At 47.2% G+C, this 23,968-nt stretch overlaps 1 protein-coding gene across 12 annotated transcripts in view; it reads left to right on the top strand.

Moving 5' to 3' along the window:
• The window catches only part of RNFT2 (ring finger protein, transmembrane 2), a 68,574-nt gene extending 45,088 nt beyond the window's left edge, over positions 1 to 23,486 (top strand). For 7 of the 12 annotated variants that reach the window (XM_055322005.1, XM_055322016.1, XM_055322010.1 and 4 more), the window contains 4 exons: positions 9,902 to 10,051; positions 11,304 to 11,369; positions 11,484 to 11,585; positions 22,303 to 23,486. In XM_055322005.1, coding sequence (XP_055177980.1) covers positions 9,902 to 10,051; positions 11,304 to 11,369; positions 11,484 to 11,585; positions 22,303 to 22,560 — 576 coding nt within the window. In that variant the 3' untranslated portion in view covers positions 22,561 to 23,486. The other 5 variants (XM_055322009.1, XM_055322013.1, XM_055322012.1 and 2 more) reach the window with 4 other exon arrangements.
• Positions 23,487 to 23,968: the final 482 nt, after the last annotated feature.

Genomic DNA, 23,968 nt, shown 5'->3' with positions numbered 1-23,968 from the left:
TGAGTTCGAGCCCCATGTGGGGTGTAGAAATTACTTAAATAAATACAGCTTTAAAAAAGAACTGTGATCTTTGTATAATACTAATTAATTAAAAATATTCAGCCAATTGCACATTAACATTAATAACATAATATTAATGGAACATAATTGTATTTTTTAATTACTGAGAAGAGAGGCATTTTATTTTTTTATAGATTTCTTTAATACCTGGCTCAAGAGAAGATCCCTGCATTTTCCCATTTGTTGCAAATCACATGTCATAAGCCTTAGGAAAAACTCCAATGTACACTTGGTAGAGAGCAAAGGTGTCAAATAATGTGTTAGTGTTATTATGAAAATAGTTCGACTTTACAGACTTCCCGGAAGGGTCCTGGGGAACCATCAGGGTCCCAGACCATGTTCTGAGGAACACTGATTTACTCGGATGCTTGTGGGAATCCTGTACAGTAGGCACAATCAAGGTCACAAGCTCTCCCCCGAAGCAGAATAGATTTTGGGAGGTGATCCATGGAAACTCAGGGAAAGAATGGCAAGGTAAGATGGGGGAAGGAAATGACCAGGTTGTGCAGAAGTGAGCAGGAGCCTCATGCACATGCAAGGTGGCCATATGGCTCCAGTGTAGACAGGGCCACATGGAAAGGGCTGGATAAGCTGTGTAGACTTACACAGCAGTGGGGAGGGCAGTGGGGAGCCATGGAAAGTTATAAGCGGGGGTCTTCAATAATCAGATTTCCCCAAGGAACATCCTAGGAGGAGGCACAGCTGTCTTTCTCCACATAGAATCGTGGCTGGCTTTTTTGGCACAGTCCTGGAGTGCTAACCAGCCCTTAGCCAGCTTTAAAAAAATGCTGGCAAACATTGGCTGCCAGCCACATACCAGACTTACCCAGGAAACTTGGCCTATGGGTCAGCCAGCACCCAGAGTGGCTGTGACGTCTCTCCTTAGCTCTTTACTCCAAAATGAGCTTCCTTTAGCTGACAGGCAGTTGGAAGAATAATACTAATAGAAATATTTTATTTTATTTATTTTTGTAAAGATTTTATTTATTTATTTGACATACACAGAGAGAGAACACAGCAGGGAGAGGGGCAGAGAGAAAGGGAGAAGCAGGCTCCCCACTGAGCAGGGAGCCTAATCTGGGGCTCAATCCCAGGGTCCTGGGATCATGACCTGAGCCAAAGGCAGACACTTAACCAACTGAGCCACCCAGGTGCCCCCAGTATTTTAATACTGTGACACATCACACCTTGTTTTAAGCTTTCTGCATGTGACTTATTTTTCTGACCAGGAAGGATTTAAAACTGACCTCTGGAGCCAGCCTGTCTGGGTTCAAACTTTTTCTCTGCCACCTACCAGCTGTGTGACCTTGAGGCACAGACCTAACCTCTCTGTGCCTCAGTTTACTCTTCTATATAATAGGGATAATGATCTCCTATCCCCCAGGTTGTTGTGAAGACCAAATGAATTAATACAAAGTGCTTAGAACAACACCTGACAAGTAAATAGCCCTCAGTGTATATATTTGTTATTATTAGCGTCACAACCCTTTGAGGGATATATTATTACTACATCCATTGATGTATGAGGAGGACATTGAGGCCTACTTCCTCATGCAGCGGAGATGTACTGAGCATCCTGTTTGATGCCAACCACCATTCTAGCTTCTGCAGACAGAAATAAGTACTAGAAAGACACAGAGCCTATACACAAGCCCCTTGCAGGGGCTTACCTTCTCATCACAAAGAAGTATACACTGTGTCAGAGGTGAGTACGATCAAGAACATGAAAGCAGAATAAAGAAGGTGGAGAGTGGCAGGGTGAAGTGGGGAAGGAGTGCAGGGGTGTTGCTTTATGTACATCACTCTGTGACCTTCTCGATGAGGTGACATTTGTGCCAAGATGTAAGGGAAGTGAGGGAGCTAACTTGGCAGATCTCAGGACGAAGGGTGCTCCAAGGAGAGGGAAGAGCAAGTGCAAAGGCCCTAGGGTAGGCCTGCGCCTGGCTTGTTTTTGGTTTTGTTTTTTGAGAAATGGGCCCCATCACACGTGTGGGCAGGGAGCAGATCTTACAGAATCTGGAAGACATGGCAAGGCTTTCAAATGTCACTCCGAGTGAAACAGATTTTTCACAGGTTCAAGCTCAGGGATGATTTGATCTGCCTCGTATTTTGAAAAGCTCATTTTAGATACCGTGCGAATGAAAAAAAACAAACATAGAAGGACGAGGACATAGGGGCAAGCAGAAGCAAAGAGCTGTTTCTAATAGGATTTGATGGATTGGATGTTGGTTATCGGAGAGAGGACAATCAAGATGATTGTAGGGGTTTGAGCACAGGGAGAGGAAGTACCTTGCCAAAGGTAGATGGCTAGAAAGTAGCAGAGCTGGGATTTGAACCCGATCAATAGAACAGAAGACCTGCATCCATATCACAGGTCGGCTGTGTGCTCCCTGTGTCAGTCTGCTCAGGCTGTTCTAAGAAAATACCACAGACGTTTATTTCTTACAGCTCTAGAGACTGGAAGTCCAAAATCAAGGCTGATTTCTTCCTGATGAGAACCCTCTTCCTGGCTTGCCAATGGCTATCTTCTTTTTGTGTCCCCACATAGGACGGCGGGGGGCGGGGGGGGGGAGAGAGAGAGAAGAGGGAGAGCACACATGCATGCAAGCTCTGTCTCTTCTCATAAGGGCACTGATCCCATTCCTGAGGGCTCCAGCCTCATAACCTCCCAAAGGCCCCTCCTTATACCATCACATGGGGGTTAGGTTTCTACATAGGGATTTGGTGGGGGATTTGATCCAATCCACAGCACCAGCTAAATAGCCTTAGATAAGTGCTTTAGTTTTTTTTTTAATAAATTAATTTTTTATTGGTGTTCAATTTACCAACATACAGAATAACACCCAGTGCTCATCCTGTCAAGTGTCCCCCTCAGTGCCCGTCACCCATTCACCCAAGTGCTTTAGTTTTTTTGGGTTTGTTTTGTGTTGTGTTGTTTGGCTCAAAACAAACACCATGATATTATCACTTATGATTCCATGGGTCGGGAGTTCTATCAAGGTATGCCCGGGATAGCTGGTCTCCACGTGGTGTCTACTGGGGCTGGATCATCTGAGATCGCCTGTTCACTCACAGGTGCGATGCATCAGCTACAGTGGCTGGAATGATCTGCCCAGGCTCCTGTGTCCCAGACCTGAGTTCTCACTGTTGGCTGGGTTCCTTGCCTCTTTCTCCAACCTATAGTCTCAGAGCCTCTTCCTCTTTATAGGTAGAAGCAGAACAGTACAGAAGTTAAGGAACGGGATTTATGTACATCATTCTGTACATTTTGGCACAAATGTCACCTCATTGAGAAGGTCACAGAATGATGTACATAAATCTTCTTCACATGGTCTCTCTTTGTAGCCTGGGCTTCTCACAACCTGTAGGAGGAAGAGGAAGGCCATGGAGGCTGCCAGGTATGACAGGGCCCAGGCTGGGAAGTCCCAGACAGCACCTCAGCCTCCTTCTGGTGGCCCTTAGTTCTCTTGAACCTGACGTTTCTCATCTCCAAAAGAAGTCAGCAGTAATAATGCCCATAACCTCGGATGATCATGAGAGTCCTTATTGGCTCCTGTCACATACTGAGGCCTTCCTGGATATCTGGGTCTTAGGTTCATTTGCCAGGTTGCACTGGCTTGCCAGAGCCAATGGTTAAATGTTCAAGAAACTTGCAAGCAGTTGTTAAACCCTTGGCAGCTTAAAATGGCCCTTGTGGGAATATTTACACCACAGAAATTGACAAACACACAAATCAGGGCCTTATTTGGTTGTATTCCAGAGACCTGGTTTGCCTGCACACCACTGTGTGTGTGTATGTATATATATTTGTAAGTGTGTGTACATATATATATATGTATATATATATATTCAACCCCATTTACAGATGAAGAAACTGAGGCTCAGAGCCATTAAATTATTGTCTAAAATCAACCAATTTAGTAGGTACAGATCTGATCTTGGAGTCACAAATCCCGTTCCTTAACTTCTGTACTGTTCTGCTTCTGTAGATGAGAAATATGTATGAAAGACATTCATAAACAGGCAAAACTATAAATATTATGAATTTTGATTCAGAAAAAGATCTTTCATCCCTGTCTACGCAATTCTTTATATATTACACTGTTAATAACTATCTTTTTTAAAAAGATTTTATTTATTTATTCATGAGAGACACACACAGAGAGAGAGAGAGGCAGAGACACAGGCTCCATGCAGGGAGCCCAACGTGGGACCTGATCCCAGGACTCCAGGATCAGGCCCTGGGCCGAAGGTGGCGCTAAACCACTTAGCCACCCGGGCTGCCCAACTATCTTTTTGTTTTAAAGATTTTATTTTATTATTCATTCATGAGAGACAGAGAGAGAGGCAGAGACACAGGCAGAGGGAGAAGCAGGCTCCATGCCAGGAGCCTGATGGGGGACTCGATCCCAGGTCTCCAGGATCACGCCCTGGGCCGAAGGCAGGTGCTAAACTGCTGAGCCACCCAGGGATCCCCATGTTAATAACTATCTGATTATGTGTCACCTCTCACCCCCAAATTTCTTCAAATCCCCTTTCCCACATAGGTGCATTCTCAAAAATTCTCCTTCTCTGTTCATTTCTTCTGCTTCTCTGCTGCCTGCTCTCCTGCATTTACCACCACCCCCTCCCAGAGTCAGCCCTCTGTTGTTTCCTTGTTTCCAATGTCACTTTGTGGGTAACCCCCCTCCCATCCTGGCAGTATGGAAGTCAGCTCAGAATCCGCCTTCCCATCTCTGTTGCTCCCGCCTCCCCCTTTCTCAGAATCCCAGCAGAGAACTCTTCGTGCGTCCTGGTCCCGTGGCAGTTGCTCCTGCTCCCCTTCACGGGTGGCAGGGGGGCCAGACAGACTCACAATCTGATCACTTTCCTTGTTCCCTGACACCCCAGAGAAACCACACATTCCATTTGGTGGTCGTCAGAAATAACATGCTCAAGAAACCTGGAATTACAAAGCTGCTTAATTAGAGAGAGATGGTTTCACTGGGATATGCCCAGTTTTTCCCTGGTGGTTGTATCTCCTTCTCCAAGTGGCCCCCCCCCCCCCAGCAGCTAATTGCTACCTTTAGCATGGTGCCACACAGACACTCGCTCCCTTTATTTTCTGTGACATCGGTGCTTGCTTCTAAAGAGAAGTTCTCTCTTCCACCTCTCCTTCTCCATCAGTGAACTTGAGGAGCTGACATGAGTAATGAGGGTGGAATCTCTAGCCCCAGAAAGGTCCCCAGTTATTAAACGAGCATCAACTCTCTGCTAGATGCTGGCAACACGACCGGGAGCCAGATCATCTCTATGCTTATGGGGCTCAGTCCAGTGGGAGAGACAGACACTAAAATAATTTTCTAGCTATTATGAGAAGTGCTCTGAAGGAGTGATTTAGTGGGTCTAACAGGAGCACCTGATCTAACTAAGGACTTGTGGGAGTCTTTTCATAGCACATGACAGGTGGCTGACACCTAGACGATGAACAGGTGTTAGCTCACTCTCCAGAGTGTAGGGGACGGTATTCCATCTGCAGAAGAAGAGTTTTGGTCTGCATAGTGAAGTAACAGAAGGAAGGGCCAAGAAGCTGGTACCTGAGCCTGCTCTGAAATTCTGGGGATGTGTTGGAGTCCCCACCATGGTTTGACTTATCCAGGTTCTGACATTTTATTTTGTTTTTTTAAAGATTTTATTTATTTATTCATGAGAGAGGCAGAGACACAGGCAGAGGGAGAAGCAGACTCCCTGCAGGGAGCCCGACGTGGAACTCGACCCCGGGTCTCCAGGATCACGCCCTGGGCCAAAGGCGGCACTAAACCGCTGAGCCACCAGGGCTGTCCAGGATCTGGCATTTTAGAATTGGGTTGGTAAGCCAGAGGCCACAAATCAAATATGCTCTTGACTTCTGTTTTTGTAAATGAAGTTTTTTTGGAGTTTTAGCCATCCCTCTATATTTACCTACTGTCTAAAGCTGGTCTTGTGTTTCAAAAGCAGAGAGGAATAGTTGTGACAGAGACTGTATGGCCTGCAAAGCCAAAGTATTCATGAGTTAGTCCTTTGTGGAAAAATGTTGCCAACCTCTGATCTAGACCCACTCGTGGGCAAGTAGGAAGCTTGGGGCCTGGACCAGGGAACTAGCCCACAACTAATGGAATTTGAGAATTAGGGATCCAAAGACAGTGACCAAGCTCTGGTGGATTAAAGCAGTAGTAAGAAGGTGGTGGGTGGCAGGATCTGACCCCAGGCTATCTGGCTCTTGAGGTTGCACTCTTGACCACCAAGCCAGGCTGGTTGTGCAAGATTTGGCTGAGAGGGGAGAATAGCAGGGTCTGTCCCCAGAGTCAGCTAGATGCCAGCCTACAGGGATTTCCCGAGACACAGGGACATAGGACCTTTCATGAGATGGCCATGTCCTCACCCACCGTGAGGCCAGGCATACAGAGTAGGAGGCTGCCCACCAAGATGGCATGGGGCCACTGTCCATCCTTTCTGTCACTTCTGGGCTTCTAGAACACCTGTTCGTCCTCATCCTCCCTACATTTCCTTCATTATTCTGCTTCCTACTTATCCACTAAAACGGAGCTTCTCAAACTTGAATGTGCACACAGATTGCCTGGGAAACTGGTCACATTGCAGGTCCTGTTCCAGCAGGTCTGGGATGAGGTCTGAGATTCTGCATTTCTAACCAACTCCTTGACAGTGCTGAGGCTGGTGGTCGAGTAGCGAGCCCTTCAAGCTTAGCTTATATGGGTCTTAGAAGACTTACCTAGTCACTTCACCCCCACCTCATACCTTAGTTCCCTACCTTCCCACAGACTGCAGAGGTAACCAGCATTCCCTTCTGGGCATATGTCCAGGGGTCCAGAACTGGTGGGAGTCTGGAGAGGGTAAAGGGTCCTTACAATGAGGACAGAGCCATACAGTCACTAAGGTCAGGCACTGGGACGAGTGGACAACTGGATGCCCTTCCTTGGGCCTGAGAGATGTGGTCACATCTGCTTCAAAGAGTCCCCTTCCCCCACCCATCAAGGTGGAATATCATGGGTTGGATGTAACATCTCTATCGTCATCCCAGACATCATCCACTTGATGGATATGCAACATGTTTTTATAACCTTTTCCCCCTTCTAATGTAAACATCTCATATGCTCAGTACAAAAAAGGAAAAGAATTGGAAAAGGCAGAAAAACAAAAAGAAAATAAGTGTTTCTGTATTTTATATCCTTCCCATTCAGAACTGAATATTTCTCTGAGTCAAGAGATATCCTTCACTACAATGATTTATTTTTTTACCTTTTGAAATTTTAGACTGAAGCAAAAGTTGCAAAAACAGTGGAGTCCTCACGTGCCCTTCACCCAGCTCCCCCTATTGTTAACATCCACTATGACACAGAACAATGAGCAAAGCCAAGAAATTAACATCATTGCCCTTATTATTAACGAAACTACAGACCTTACCAGATTTTGCCACTTGTCCCACTAACATGTCTTTCATAGTCCAGAGATTATCAAATCCAAGATTCTGTGTTACATTCATCTGCGCTATTCCTTAATCCTCTCTGACCTGACATTTCCTTGATCTTGCCTTTGTCTTTTATGACCTTGACACTTTCAAAGAGTGCTGGACCTTTTTTTAAAAGATTTTATTTATTCATGAGAGACACAGAGAGGCAGAGACATAGGCAGAGGGAGAAGCAGGGTCCCTGTGGGGAGCCGATGTGGGACTCAATCCCAGGACCCCGGGATCACGCCCTGAGCTGAAGGCAGGCGCTCAACCACTGAGCCACCCAGGCGCCCCAGTGCTGGACATTGCTTTTGCGGCACGTCCCTCCATTTGAATGTGTCTCTTATTAGTTCATGACTCAATTCAGGTTTTATAAATTGTTGACCAGAATTCACCACGGAGGTGATACTATGTTATCAGTGAATCACATTGTGCTGTCAGTGTAACTTACTGCTGAAGATGTAAATCTTGATCCCTTGGTTAATATGATAGGTGCTGGGTTTCTTCTCAGTCAAGTTGTTATTTTTCAACATAACGTTTGAATGGCTGTATGGCTTTCCGTTAGGATCTCTACCATAATCACACCCTCTTGTTATACATTTAACTTACTTGTTTCTGTTTGGACTGTTACAAAGAATCCTGCAGTGACTGTTCTTACACATCTCAGTGCACATCCCTGATTATTTTGTTAGGATAAATTTCTAAAAACAGAATTGTTGGAGCAAATGCTATTCACGTTTCTAAGGCTATGCATGCATGAGACAGGGATGGTTTCTTCTTTCTATGTTTGTTTTAATCAACTTTATTGAGGTATAATTTAAATACAAAACATGAGGGTGCTTGGGTGGCTCAGTGGTTAAGCATCTACCTGCTTTCTTTGCTCAGGTCATGATCCCAGGGTCCTGGGATCGAGCCCCACATGGGGCTCCCTGCTCAGCGAGGAGTCTGCTTCTCTCTCTCTCTCTCTCTCTCTCTCTCTCTCTCTCTGTGTGTGTGTCAAATAAATTAAATCTTTTTTTTAAACTAAGTCAGTAAATACAAAAAATGCACAGATTTGAAGCATATTTTTCAATGAATTTTGGCAAATGTATGCCATTGTGTAACCAGCACCCCAATCACATTATAAAATATCTCTGTGACTCCCAAAAGTTCCTTGATGGTTTCCATAGTCCTCCTCCTCACCCCAGGAAGCCACGGATCTGATTTCTATCACTACAGATTAGTATTAACCTATTCCAGGATTTCGTGTGAGAATTGTACAATATGTATTATAACCATCTCCTTCAATTGGACGTAATGCGTGTGAGATCCATCCATGTTGTTGCGTGTATCAGTCATCTGTTCATCTTTATTGCTGAGCAGTATCCTATTGTATAAATATGCCACAATTTGTTTATCCATTCTTCCACTGATGGACATTTGGGCTGTTTCCAGTTTGGAGTTTTTATGAATAGAATTGCTATCTGATCACTGGCACATAAGCAGACATATATTTTCATTTCTCCCTGGTACCTGCCTAGAAGGAGAGTTGCTGGGGCATAAGTAGATGTTCGTTTAACTTTATTAGACACAACAGGGTGGAGTTATTTTTGTCTCCTTTTATAGCTCAGGCCACAGAAAGCTTGAGGGACTTGTCCAAGGGCAAAGGGAAGAAGGGAAATAGAATTTGTTGAGTGCCACGTCGTGCCAGGCACAGTGCTAGATGCTCTTCCCATTTATCTCAGAGAATCTTCAGAGCAACCCTGTAAGATAGGACATGTGGTTCCCATTCTGTAGATAAGGAAGCTGGGGCTCGTGAACTTGCAGCAATGTAAGCTTCAAGCCTAGCCCCAAATGCATCTTTCTTTGCCCAGATGTCATCCTGCCTCCTTGCAGACAGTAGGTGGGTAGAGCTGGGAAGGAGAATGCATATCCCCTCCCCATTTCCAGGCCTGCCCTTACCTGTGTCCTATTGTCCACCCTGCCCATGCACTGAGGGCAGGTCAGCCCTCAAGGCAAAGGCAATCTGTGTGTGGGGCCAGGGACTGTGCCCCCAAAGCCACAGCAGGCACTAGGGAGTGACCAACCGATACTCCAACCCTCCAACAGAAGTGTCCAGTTTCTCCCTCCCTGAAATGTGATCCTCAGAGCTTTGCTCCTCAGGGCTGGTGGGCAGTGGGTGAAGGCAGCGGGCAGGGGCCACGTCTCCCCAGCCATATCGCAAACCCATTAGGAGCAGGTCTGAGTGCTTTCCAAAGCTGATTAATGGCCTGCCTGTGACCTGGAACGTCATTACTGCCCAGGCTGGGGGACCTCCGTCAGGGTCCTTTGGGTCTTTACAGCTAATAATAATTGATGCTTTCTGTGTGGTTGCAGGGAAAGTTCTATCTGGTCATTGAGGAGTTGAGCCAGCTGTTCCGATCGCTCGTCCCCATCCAGCTGTGGTATAAATACATCATGGGAGATGACTCCTCCAACAGCTACTTCCTAGGAGGGGTCCTGATTGTTCTCTACAGCCTCTGCAAGGTGAGGTGGGCCAGGGACTGGAGGGTTAGGCCAAGGAAGATTCATGCATTTTTCTGGGCCTTGGGGGCGAGTGGGGAGCTTGGAATCTTTTTTTTTTTATATATAGAAATAAAATACACACAATACAAAATTAACCACTAATGACCTCACAGTGTACTGCTCAGTGGCACTGAGCAGGTTCAGAGGACTGTACCACCCCAACCCTCTAGTTCCAAGACATTTTCATCACCCCAAAAAGAAACCCTGTACCCATTAAGCCATCGCTCCCCATTCCTGCTCACTACCCTCCCGCAGCCACTGGCAACCACCAGTCTGCCTTCTGTCTCTAAGGATTTGCCTATTGTGGACATTTCACATAAATGGAATCCTACACTGTGTGGTCTTCGGTGTCTGGCTTCTCTCACTTAGCATCATGTTTCCAAAGTTCATCCACGTGGTGGCATATATCAATACTTCATTCCTTTTTGCGGTTAAATCCACCGTAATTTCTTGCCCATAAAGCTCACCATATGCTCTCCCTTCATGTATTTCCATTATTACTCCATATTTATGGGTGAGGAGATGGGGGCTCAGAAAGAAGCAACTTGCCCAGCATCACTCAGCTAAAGATAGCAGAGTGAGTGTCAAACTTGGGCAGTCTGCTTCCAAAGCCCAGAGCTCTTACCCATAGACAACACTTTACCCCAAACTTGTTTCCATTCCTCGTAAGTCAGGATGCAGTACTTCTCTCTCCATCATGGGTACCAGTCAGGTTTCCCCCCCCTCCAACCATAAGCACATCCTTCTCTTCTCCCTTCCCTATTTCTGGCTTTAGAGAATCCTGGGGGAATGCATGTGTTCTTCCCTTCCCTTCCTCCCAGCAGGGCTAGCCGGGCAATCCATGCCCTGTCCACCACTGGGGCTTCTCTTGCCTACTGATTCTGATTGACTGGTAATGCTTGACTGGAGTGGGCTCAGAAGAAGAGTGCTGTGATCAATTAGCAATGCCTGTGCTGGGCTTGGCAAGGGAAGAATGCAGTATGCGTGTCATGTATTTGCTATCCTGGTCAGGTAGCAAGGAAGACTGTTGACATAGGGAGCAAGACGAATGCCAAGCAAAGCTGATGGGAATGAGGAGCCCCAAATGGGATAGAGTGCCCTGAAATGTTTGTCATCAAAGACGAGGGGTCAGTGGGGGTTGCTTGGGGGTGGTGAGAGAGATCCTGAACAACCCTTGGACACTTTTTCAAGAATCATTCTCCTCTCCTTTCAGTCATTTGACATCTGTGGTCGAGTGGGCGGAGTTAGGAAAGCCCTGAAACTTCTCTGCACCTCTCAGGTGAGCCAACTTCAAAAGAACCAGGAGCCAGGAACAGATCTCACAGTGCATCTGAGGGCATTGCTCCAGTGAGGGTCCACAGCTGGATTTCTCTCTCTCTCCTCCCTCAAACAGAATTACGGCGTCCGGGCCACAGGGCAGCAGTGCACAGAAGCCGGCGATACCTGTGCCATTTGCCAAGCTGAGTTCCGAGAGCCTCTGATCCTTATGTGCCAGGTGAGCAGGGCCAGGCAGAACCATTGGGGCCTGAAGCTGGGGGTGCCTCTGGGGCCCTGTCCCATGCAGAAATTCCATGTGATTAACCCCAGGACCAAACTTTGGGGCTCTGGGATGGGTCTTTGGGAACAACATGGTGAAGACTGGAGTCAGTCATTCAGACCTGGGTTCGTATCTCAGTTCTCCCCTTACTCGGTGGGTGGCCTTGGGCAGGTTATTTCACCTCTCTGAGCCTTGGATTTATCAGTCAAGTGTCAAAAATGAAAAATTCGGGATGGTGCAGAGTCAGAATAGTCTGAGTACGAATCCCAGTGGCACTCTGGACCATGCAGGGATGGATCACTCCATCTTCCTGAGCCTTGGTTTTTCTCGTTTATGAAATGGGCATCATATATATTTACCTCATAGAGCTATTACTATGATTAAATGAGATCATCTATGAAAGAACCAAATTTGAATTATTCACCCATAAAAATTGCTCTTGATAAAATTGTTATCATCATCATAATTCCTATTACCATTTGTTTTCATTATTAGTTGTGGGTCACCAAGCCATAGCAGTAAGTACTGGTTACCCCCTCAATGTACCCCTCCTCCTGCTCCTGACATCAGGGACTAAGATGTCAATTCAGCAGATGTATGAGTCAAAGCATCCTGTCAGATACCGGGGAGGGGAGGCAGAGGGCACAGAGACCCTGTTCTCTCCTCTGGAAGCTCACGGTCTCCTTGGGGAGACAGACACATACATAAATAACTATGAAACAAGGCAGGCAGTGATAAGTGCTGTGTAAGAGAGATTCATGCAGCATCCCACGGGACCTGGATAGAGAGCGATGAGTTCCAGGTTGGGAAGGCTTTTTGCAGGAGGCACAGCCTACACACTGGCAGGAATGGGAACACAGATGCTCCCCCGTTTGATGACCACCACCACCACCCTCCGGGTTCAGAGGGCAGGAGGTGAGGTCCTTTTTTTGTACCAGCAAAACTTCTTATTTTGCTGTTTGGGGATGCTAGGAGGTTTTTGTTTATTTTTTTAAGGTTTTATTTACTTATTAGAGAGAGTGCACACAAGCAGGGGGAGGGGCAGAGGGATAGCAAGAAGCAGACTCCTCAGGACTAGCTGGGCAATCCATGCCTGGGGAGGGATTGTGTGTATACCACACACACATAATCAGGGAGCCTGATACACACATGTATATATGTATACACACACGCGCGCACGCGCGCACACACACACACACACACACACACACACACAGGGCTCGATCCCAGGACCCTGGGACCATGACCTGAGCTGAAGGCAGACAATTAATTGTTTAATCAACAGAGCCACCCAAGTACCCCTTATTTATTTTTAAATTGAGACTATCTTTGCATGACTCAGAATTCAAACTGAGGAACTCAGGAGCAGGGAGTCATGGAGGACTAAGTGCAGCATGGGACCTGGGTTGGATCCTGGAACAGAGAAAGGACATAAGGAGGAAAACTGGTTTGAGGAAATCCAGATACAGTCCCGAGTTTAGTGGTTAGTATTGTTTTCAATGGGGGTTTCTTGGCTTTGATTTAGAAAATAAAGCCAGAAAAGCCAGTTGATGATACTGGGGCACTGAAAACTTGATGAGGGTGTCAGACAAGGACTCTCTGCACTATCTTTGCAACTTTTTTGTAAGTCTAAAATTATTCCAAAATTAAAAGGTTTTTTTTTTTGATGTTTTAAAGACACAAAAAGGAAAGTGGTGGCCAGCTTCCTACCCTCCTCCCAGTTTCACAGTATCCTATATATCTTCATAGAGATGCTTTATAGATTTTAAACACCCATATGTACACATGCACACACACATGCAAATGTGTCATTTTCAGAAAGACCCATGTTGTAGCATATTCTCCCCAAGCTGTGTTCTGCATCCTTACTCTTTGACCTGAAACTCTATCTTAAGAAATAGCTCCTTCTTTGCATTTCCTTGTAGATGGACCATCATTGGTTTTATCATTCTCCTGTGGGTGGGCATTAAGTAGCTTATAATCTTCTGTTATTACAATGCTTGGCGGTCCTGAGAGGTCAGAAGTGGGGAGATCTACAGCACCTGCCTGGGCCCATCGTGTTGATTGAATGAGTTAATGCAAGTGAAGCATTTAAAACTACACCTAGCATGTGGTCAGTGTTCAATACATATCGGCTCTTATTGGCACACATTCCATTTCACACATGTGCAGCAAGCTCTTGGTAGATAAATTCCTAGTGGTGGAATTATGAGGTCAGAGGGTATACGGTTTTGACAGATATTGCTAAATTGCCCTTCATAAAGAGTGTATCCGTTTACGCTCCCAGTGCGGAGCCTGACGTGACCTCTTGCTCCCCTCGCTTACCAGCACATTGCATGTTCCAGCCTTCTCTGAGTCTGGCCAATCTGACAGGTGACGAACACTATCTCAGTGCAGTTTTAATTTGCATTTCCCTAATTACAAGTGCACTTGAGCATCTTTTCACATGGTTCAGAGCCATCTGTAGAGCCTTCTCAGTGGCAGCAATTATTTGAACATGATATCAAGGTGAAAGTCTTCCTTATTCCTTTCTGGCAATCTCTCCCAGCCTTCTTGTGTTTGTTTCTCTGCCATTCTTCTCCTGGTGCCATGACGTCTTCCCAAAGCTGGATTCAAATTCTTGGGAGGGTTGTCCTAGATCTAGGAGCACTGGCCACACGCAGCAGTGGTTGGAACCCACAGTCCTGGCCAACCCAGTGTCGCTCTGCTGCCGGGAGCTGGGCCTGGACTAGCACAGATGATTTCAACAGGTAAAAGGGCTTCATTAATTCCTGAGTGCTTTGAATGATGAGTCAAATGTTTCTTCCTCAGAGTCTTCCCTGACTCTGCTTCCCAGGACTAGCCGGTGCTCCCAGTGGTATGGCCTCAGAGATCCTTGTGTTTTTCCTTCATAGCAATTATCACAGTTGTCAGCTAGTTAATTGGACAACTGGCTATGAAAGGCCTGTCTCCTCTTTGCTAAAGTGTAAGCAAACTTGAGAGTGGTGACCATGGCTGTCTTGTTAGCTAGCAGCAGAATCACAGTACTGACTCAGTAAATTTTGGATGGATGGATGGGCGGATGGATGGTTAGATGAACAGGACAGATGAATGAGTAGGTAGATGAAGAGCCCACCAGGCTAAAGGAACATCCTATCTCCCCTTCAAAGGGGCATCTAATTAAGCACAGTGTGTCACTCACACACATGTCCCACCTCTCTGCCCCACCACCCCCACCCATCAGACCCTGGGAAGCTGCTCAGGCAGACATTGAGCATGCCCAGAGGTGAGAGCTCTCCACTCAGATGCACTTGCCCAGTTAGTCATTCCACAAGTATTTGCGGCTTGCCTCCTCCCAGGCAACGGGGGATCAAGGAAAGGGCGTGCTGAACACACAGTCAGAAACTTGGCTTATTTAAAGGACTTCTTTCCACAGAGGAAAGTCAAGGTTCTTCATCACTATGAGTTTGTTTTGTTTTTGTTTTGCTTTGTTTGAGTATTGGTAATAAAAAGGAAAGAGGGCAAGGGAATGGTGACTCCTGTTGATTTTGTGCTTACAGGTGTCTCACACTTAATGCTTTATAGCAGGCCTTAGCCATTTCCATCCTTCCAGACACCTTGTGGGGGAAACAGTGACCCTCTTTACAGAGAAGGAGGTGAGCTCAGCAAGAAGAAAGGCCAGATTTGCCTGAGGGCTCCTTTCTCCTCAGCAGCAGAACCAGATTCCAGCCCAGAGCCCTGGATTTCAGAGGCCAGGACCTTTCTACCAGATGCAGCCTCTGGCTTTGGGATGCCCTCTAGGCTGCATTAAAAGATTAGAGCCCTTTTCCTGGAAATTCCTGCTCAGCTAAGCTTGTGCACATCCTCTCCAAGGAGTGAATGAACAGCTGAGCTGGAATCAGATTCCACACCTGACTCTTCGACCCTTGCATTTACGCATCAGGTACTTTCAAGCAGTGACAACGTCCCAGCACCAACTTTGCAACCCTGAGCAACACATGTCATTGCAGCACTAACCCTCTGTGTCCTCTGTTACCCAGGAATGAAAATGCTTGCCCTGAGCCGCTTGCAGGCTCTTAAAATATAGTCCAATGAGGTGACATGTATATCTGTGTATGGGTTTTGAAAAGAATAGCCTGTAAGGCCAATACTCAGTGTAAGTGTTTAATTCTAAATCTGGACAAAGCTGGCTGGGTTTGTGTGATTAAAGAGGATCTGTGGTTAGGAGGTGTGTGTGTGTGTGTGTGTGTCTTGTTTGATAGAAGCCCCACTTTCAGTAATGTCATTTTCACAGTCAAGTGCTACAAACACCCCTTCCCACAATCTCTATGTGTGACCAGTATGCATCATAGAACATAATGGGCGAGAGTACTGTAAAGTCAGATACCTCTTGTATCAGTTACCCATTGCTGCATAACAAATTACTCTAACACTCTGTGGCATAAAGCAACTACCATTTATCATCTCAGAGTTTCCAGGAGTCAGGAATCCAGGCACAGCACAGCTGGGTCCCCTGCTTCAGAGCCTCTCCCAGGCTCCCATAACAGCCAGGGTACCCTGGGGGAAGGATCTGCTTCCAAGCTCAGTCACATGGTGGTGGCAGGATTCAGTTCCTTGTGGGCTGTAGGACCAAGGGCCTCAGGTCCTCACTGACTGTTGTGGCCAAAAGCTACCTCAACTTGCTTGTCACACTGACTTCATCAGAGTGAACATGTGAGAAGCCCAAGGAAGAGTATGAACAAAATGAAAGGCACAGTCTGCTGTAACTTCCATCTCAGAAGTGATGTCCCATCATCTTTATTCTGTTGGCTTGAAGCAAGTCCCTAAGTACAGCCACACTCAAGGGGAGGGGACTGGCTACACAGGGTGTGAATCCCAGGAGGAGAAGATTACTGGGAGTCATGATAGAAGTCAGCTTACCACATCTCTGAAGTATTGAATTCCAGCCTCACTACTTAGCAGCTGTGTGCCCTTGGGCTGGTGGCTCTCCTTCTCTGAGTCTCACTGCTCTGTGAGCTGTCATGAGACTGTACATAAAGGACATTAGAAGTGCCTGGCACAGCATTTGTGCTCAGTGAAGGATAAGGCCTATGATTAATCATTACTTGTACTCCTCACCTGAACACATCCACCTAGACCTGGCCTGGCTGCTTCCTTTTTTTTCTCAGTTCACACCAAACCCCAAGTGCCAGGCTAGGAGCTGCCCTCTCTCACTCAAATGGGGGTTAACTACTGTGGTTTGGGGGGCTCTTGTCCCAAGATAAGATCTCTTATCTCACTTTACCCATCTGCTCCAAATCTTTGAGCAAGACTTGGGGAGTCTGGATGGAACTCAGGGGGAGGGGAGGGTGACACCAGGGGCTCCTCACCCACCTCTGTGCTCCAGGAGGCACAGCCAGGGAACAGTCAGTGACCCAATGCCACCTGCCTTCCCCACTGACCATAAACCCACACGATCCTACACTTCCAAGCCCAAGAGGGGCCCCTCCTTCCCTTCCCTCTATAGGGTCTAGTCCTTCTCTCCAGATGCTGGGGGCAGGTCCAAGATGGTGACCTTCTCCAGCTGGACTCCTGGGTTGATGTGTGTTCTTCAGACCTCTTTATTTGGCACTGGATCCCATCCTGCCTCATTGTCTGAGAAGGAGACTGTGAGCTCCCAGAGGGCAAGAGCCAGGTCTGAACCATCCTGGTATCTCCAGAATCTCCCACCTGACCTACCTGGGAAGGCATTCCTTTGTCAGCTACATTTATGGAATCCCTGGTCTGTGCAGGCTCAGGGCTGGGCAGTGGGAACACATCAACAGTTGCTACCCTCATGAAGTTTGCCACCCGGAGGGTATGTCAAATGGTAAAGGAGCAGTTAGAAGAGTGGTTCTCAAAGTGTAGTCCAGGAAACCCCTGGTGTTCCTTTTCATTTTCATTAGCTCATGGAGTCTTGTGTTTTCAATAGAGCTTAGTTTCCATTTCTAATACAGCAAATATAGCCAGATTTGACCCTCATATATAAAAGCTCTTTAAGATTATCAATGATTTTTAAGACCATAAAGACAGGGTCTTGGAACCAAAATATTTGAGAACTACTGAATGAGACCTGTGAGAGCCTCCATGAATGTTTTATGGATGACAGAATGAAAAGCTGCCCCTTTCCCATTCACCTGACACAGGTATTGAGCTTCATGTGAACAGGGCTTGTGTTGCTTTATTCTATGTAAGTACCTCCTTTTCCCAGGGAACCAGTTTAAGTCTCCCTCATTTGTTGAGCAGACATTTACTGAGCATCAGCCACATTCTCAAGACCCTGTGGGCAGCATGGTCCCTGCCCTCCAGAAGCCCTTAATGCGGTGAACAAGATAGATGAGTTTGCGGATCATTGTAGAGGCATGAGTGTGATGTTGTGAGAGGGTCCTCCCCAGGAGGACCTGAAAGGGAAAGGCACAGTCAGCACTTAGCTTTGCTGGGCACTGTATGGCATGGAGGAGGTACATCCCGGAGCAGGGGAGGTGTGATGGCTTGGGCTAAGTCTTCTAAGAGGAGTAGGCACCTACCGGCTGCTAAGGATGGAGAAAGGCCATAAGGGCATCCCAGACTGACATTACAGCTTGCCCAGAGGCTTAGCAGTATGGAAGAGCTTTGCATTGCAAGTCATCCAGTGTGTCAGTGACATCAGCTACCCTGGGGTGGAGACAGGGTGGAAGGGTGAGGAGAAGGGGGTAGAGAGGAGGGCGCCATTATGGAGGGCCTTGAGTGCCCTAGGTGGGAGTCTAGAGAAGTTGCTGGGCCTGCTGAACCCTGGGTCCTGCCCTTCAGACCGTGGTGAGAGTCCAGGCACAGCCCTTAAGGCTCTGTGGCCTGCTCACCTCCTGCCGCCCACTCCCTACACTCTCCAGCTATAGCCACATTGGCCATCCTTGTGTGCCTCAATGCCTTCCCATCTCAGGGGCTTCACACAGCTGCTCCCTTCAGCCTGGAATGCACTATCCCTACCCGCTCTCTTCACCCATTTAACTCCTAAATGTCCTTCAGGCCTCAACACAAGTGTGCCCTCCTCCAGTAAGCCTTCCTGACTACCTCCAGGATTAGACTGGTCCCCTGTTGCATAGAGGATAATGGAGCTCTCCTTTAGAGCACTGTTTACAAGTAGGCACCTACTATACACTTTACAACAAGGTTACAATCTGGCACTGAGGGACAGATAGATAGGTATAATGTAATAATAACTCTTACTATGTGATAGCCAACATTTATAGCACATTTGGTGTTTGCCAGGCAGGGCTCTAAGTGCCTTTTTAATTTAATTTTTTAAAACTTTTTAAGAAACACTGTATTTGGATTTTCATATTATCATTTTAAATCATCGCTTTTCTTTTGAAAAATTGCAAAGCCTCAGAGCAAAAGGATAGTAGAATGAACACCCTTTTATCTTTCATCTGGATTCGCTAATCATTGGCATTTTACATTTGTCTTTTCTTGATGTTAATGATTTTCCCCCTAACCAGTTGAGAATAAGTTGGTGACATTTTGATTCTTTATCCCAAAATATTTCAGTGTTCATCTTTGAAGAACAAGGACATTCTCTCCCGTAACTGTAATTCCACCGTCATGCCCAGAAAATTTAAAATTGGTATAAAATATTATCTAGTATATATAGTATTATGTATTATATGAAATATAAGACATAGTATTATAATATAATAATATAGTATATCATAATATTATATAGCATATATATGGCTTTCTCCAATTGTCTTTAAGATATCCTGCATAGCTAGGCTTCACCCCCAACCGGGCTCCAATTGAGGATCATATACTGCCTTCACTTGTTATGTCTAAACACTTTTAATGAGCATCAGTCTTCTTAGGAGTGGAGTACTCTTAACTGCATTTTGGGGGTTCCTGGCTGACTCAATCAGTAGAGCATGCGACTCTTGGTCTTGAGGTCATGAGTTTAAGGCCCACACTGGGCATTGAGCTTACTTAGAAAAAGAGGGGATTCTCTCCACTTCACCTGACCTCTCATTTTACAGATGAAGCTGAGGGATTGGGAGGTTGAGTCATTTGTCCAGTGGCTAAAAAGTGGTAAAACTCGTTGGTATTTCCAGTCTCCTTGTCTTCCTCTTAACCCCTGAGCTCTGTTCTCAACCCAGCAGCTAAAGGCTCTTTTAAAAATGCAAATTCTGGGGGCACCTGGGTGGCTCAGTGGTTGAGTGTCTGCTTTCAGCTCAGGGCGTGATCCTGGGGTCCTGGGATCGAGTCCCACGTTAGGCTCCTTGCATGGAGCCCGCTTCTTCCTCTGCCTGTGTCTCTGCCTCTCTCTCTCTCTCTCTCTGTGTCTGTCATGAATACATACATACATACATACATACATGCATGCATGCAAATCCTGTTCAGGTCACTCCTCTGCTCAGAGCCTGACCATGGCTCCTTACTTCTTTCTGAATAAAAGCCAAAGGCCTCATGATACTCATAGAGCCCTATACAATCTACATCCCTCCATAGCTTCTCTGACCCCATCGCCTGCCCAATAACCCTCCATCCCCAGGCTCAGCAGCACAGCAGGCATAGTCCTGCCTCAGGATCTTTGCACAAGCCATTCCCCCTGCCTATAGCACTCTCCCCAGAGATCCTCAGGCCTCAGTCTTTACCCTCCTTCAGGTTTCACTCGGATGTCAGTATTCAGTGACATCCTCCTGGCCCACCATGCTGAACACAGCAGCCCTCCCAAGCACTCCCTACCCACTTCCCCAGGTTTTTCTTCTCAGCACTTATCACTGATATACTCCCTAATGTATTCTGGAGATTGATTTGGCCCATCATCTCCCCCAACAAGAGTGCAAGCTCTATGAGGGCAGGAGTCATCTATTCCGTTCACTGCTATGTTCCCAGCTCCTAGGAGCGAGGCTGGCACATAGCGGCCATTCGGCAAAGTATCCCAGTCCTACTGATTGCTGTCCCCACAGCACGTGTTCTGTGAGGAGTGCCTCTGCCTCTGGCTGGATCGGGAGCGCACCTGCCCGCTCTGCCGCTCGGTTGCTGTGGACACCCTGCGCTGCTGGAAAGACGGGGCCACTTCGGCTCACTTCCAGGTGTATTAGGGACTGAAAAACTAAGACTCTGGGCTCCCAGGCATGCTCTGGGAGCTGAGGGGTGGCCAGCATGATGGGTCCGGCTCCGGGGGCTTCCTGGAAAACAGGCTTCAAGCACTTCTTATCCTGCCTGCTGCCTTTCTCCAGCAATTTCCCTAAAGCCAGCCCCCTGTCCTGACCTTCACCTTCCTCTTGTGTTCTGGGCATAGCGCATGCCTCCGTTCTCCCCTACAAACCTCCTGTCTCAGACTCAGCCTCCTCCAGGTGGGTCGCCTGCCCCCTCCACGTGAAGGGACAGGTGACACACAGGTCCTGCCTGTTGTTATTTTAATTCATGCTGACCTGACGTGGTACTTGGGTGGGGAGGGGCCTGGAGGTCGAGGGGCCTGGAGGTTACAGCCCCTCCTGAGATGGCACAGGTCTGCAGATTAGAATCACCATGGAGCCTTTCCCAAATAAAAATGTTGGGGCCCCATGTTGTACCTAAATAACTGAGTGTACCAAGCACTTCATGCAAGATGAGCATCCTGCTTGGATGACCTCTTGTAATCCTTGCAACAGCCCCTGGGTTGGAGGTACTGTTGCTTCCTCTCTTTCAAGGATGAGGAAACTGAGGCACCAAGCCCCATGTGGTAACTTCCCAGGGTCATCCAGGTAGCAGTGGTGGACCGAGTTTCCAACCAGGCCCACCTGGCTTCAGAGCCTGCGCTCTCAACCACCATGCTCCCCTGCTGCTCAGACGCTGCAGGCGTGGGGCCCAGCAGACATGGATTTGTAGAAGCATGAGAGGTGATTTTGGTGCCCATCAGTGGCCCAGGTGCATAGCACATTTGCTTTGGGTCTCACTGAAGATGCCAACGGTGAGGCCTGGCTCTGGAAATCTAGCTGTGGCTGGGTTCATGGAAAGAGTTGGTCTTTAAAATCGCAATGTTGCTGGGCTCTGGCTGGGATGCACAATCGCATTTGGATATCGAGAATGGCCAGCTCTGGTCCCAATGCAGATATCACTGGGTCTCCACACCTGTCTTCATCTCTCTGCTCCTCCTTCTGTTCTTGTCCTGTCCATCACTAAAGTCTCAGCTTGTCCACAGTGCCTGTGGCCACCGCCTTCTCTGCTGGTGGCCTTGAGAGCAAAATGCATGATCCATGTGGTGGATTTTTCCACAAGGCAGTGTGGTGGCATAGAGTACAGTAGCAGTCAGAGTTTCTGTCATCTCTACTGCAGAACTACTAATCTCCATAACAGAATAGTTCTCCACTTGCTTTGAATGTGGAAGGAGATGGCACAGGTGATCACTTAGAAGCTTCTGGAATCTTGCCTGCCCTAACCCTCTCCCCACTCTGTTCACTCACCATCAACCTCAGCACGATGGGCTGGTGCCAACGGCATTACAGAGAAATCAATCTTGTGGCTCGTGAGCAGATTAGCAACAAAGCCCCCAGCAGAAATGGTGGGAGACTCACTGCCACCTCGCTCTCAGCCAGTAATAACAAGTCTACCCCATCCCCAATAGTTTCAGGACATTTGCCCCCATGTGTTATCAAGCCAGGACCTTTTCCTGTGCCTGACATCCCTGGCTCTTTCCTGGTACCCAGCAAGACATCTCTTCCAGGGCAGCGTGGCATCTTTCAAGCTCTGTTACTATGGCAATGGCTGCGATGTTACAATCCCACTTGCCTGGATAATCAAGTCAGAAGGGGAAGCGGAGGGAAAGGGGGCCGGGTGGATGTGGCTGCTCTGTTCTCCCTGCCTTGAGGAAGAACCAAAGAGAAGCAACAGGAGCTTCTGTGACTGGTTTTTATCAGAAAGATCACCCTGCCTACAGATGCCATCAAAGAGACACAAGAAATTGGAGCTGGAGATTTATTAAAGTGCTAGCTTGTGACAGAGCAGATAGACCAGAATTCTGATTCCAAACTCCACATGACTTTGGGAACTCACTTCACCTCCTCGAAGCCATCTTTAGGATGATGAAACCTTGTAGATTAGCTGCTGGAGCTAGGAAAACTTAACAGTGTAGAATAGCGGCGAAGGCACTGGTGGGCTTGACAGTTTCACTCATGTCACCAGAAAAAAAGAGAAAAGAAACCCACACATCTCTAATAGTCTTCAAATAATGAGCCATGACTCTGACATTATAAACAGTGTCACACGCAGGGGATACTTGGGGGCAGGTGCGAGGACTTAGTTTAAGATTTTACTTATTCATTCCCTATCCCCTTGAGGAAAGTTCCTTCTGGAGGTTTTCTTTTGGATGGGAGGAACTTCTGCCCTGAGGAGGAACAGCGGCCGGTTAAGAGTCTCCCAAACATCAGACTACATATGTTCCCCACCACGTGAAGGGATTACAATCTGCATCCCTTTTGGTAAAAGCAGCCAAGGGTTGTCATTGGGAAAGAACATTCTCCATTGCCCATCCTGGCTCTGCAACTCCTTTGTTATAAGCAGGATTAATCGAGTATCGGGTTGGAGTATCCTGCTCTTAATATTTTATGATTCACTGACTCAAGTTCCTGAAACTCTTGGAAATGGCTCTCCTAATGTAGAAGATCATGAGCATAATTAATGTGAGAATAAAAAGGCAAGCTTTAGACCTGGATGGAACAGGCTCATTACCTTCCTAAGAGGAGAACCCGAGAGACGCTTGGAGGCTCCAGGCGCCTGGGACCTTGGGTTGGAAAGAGGAAATGTAAAGCAAGTCCTGGAATCTCTTAGTAATTTTCCTCTGGGCTGGACAGAGCGGCCTTTGATGTTTTTAATGTTCCCTTAAGTTCCTTTCTGCTAATAAATAATCATTTATCGATGAAACTTCGGTTCGTGGTCTTGAATCTCCATTTGCCTCTTGAAGCTGGGTGGAGGTGTTGGAGGAGGAATGCTGAGAAGCACTTCAGGCAGCAGTGGGTGGTTGTCTGATGTTGCTCCCCCCCCCCCCCCCCCCCGCCCCCCAAGCGGATCGGTTGAGTTGCATATGCTTAGGAAGTGTTCCCAGGAGAAACCAGTAAAGGAGGGGGGAAGAAACCAAGTAAGAGGGTGACTTTCAGAGAAGTCCCAGCTCAGTGTGGTCTCTCGGAGCTCTAGAGCATCAGCTGCATTTCAGGGTTTGTCCCATCCTGAGGTTTTTTTTGTTTGTGCACCATCAGTCCTTGGATATGGCTTGCTGGTGGAGGAGCCCCTGAGGCTCTGAAGGTGCCAGCAGCCACAAAGCACATAAAAGTGCAGGATGGGGATACAGAACTGGTAGGAGGGGTCAGAAGGGATCTGGGCAGGTCACCTGCAGG

The sequence above is a fragment of the Nyctereutes procyonoides genome, unplaced genomic scaffold (assembly GCF_905146905.1).
Source record: "Nyctereutes procyonoides isolate TBG_1078 unplaced genomic scaffold, NYPRO_anot_genome, whole genome shotgun sequence".
Classification (NCBI taxonomy): domain Eukaryota; kingdom Metazoa; phylum Chordata; class Mammalia; order Carnivora; family Canidae; genus Nyctereutes; species Nyctereutes procyonoides.
This window is presented reverse-complemented; position numbering and strand designations above follow the sequence as displayed.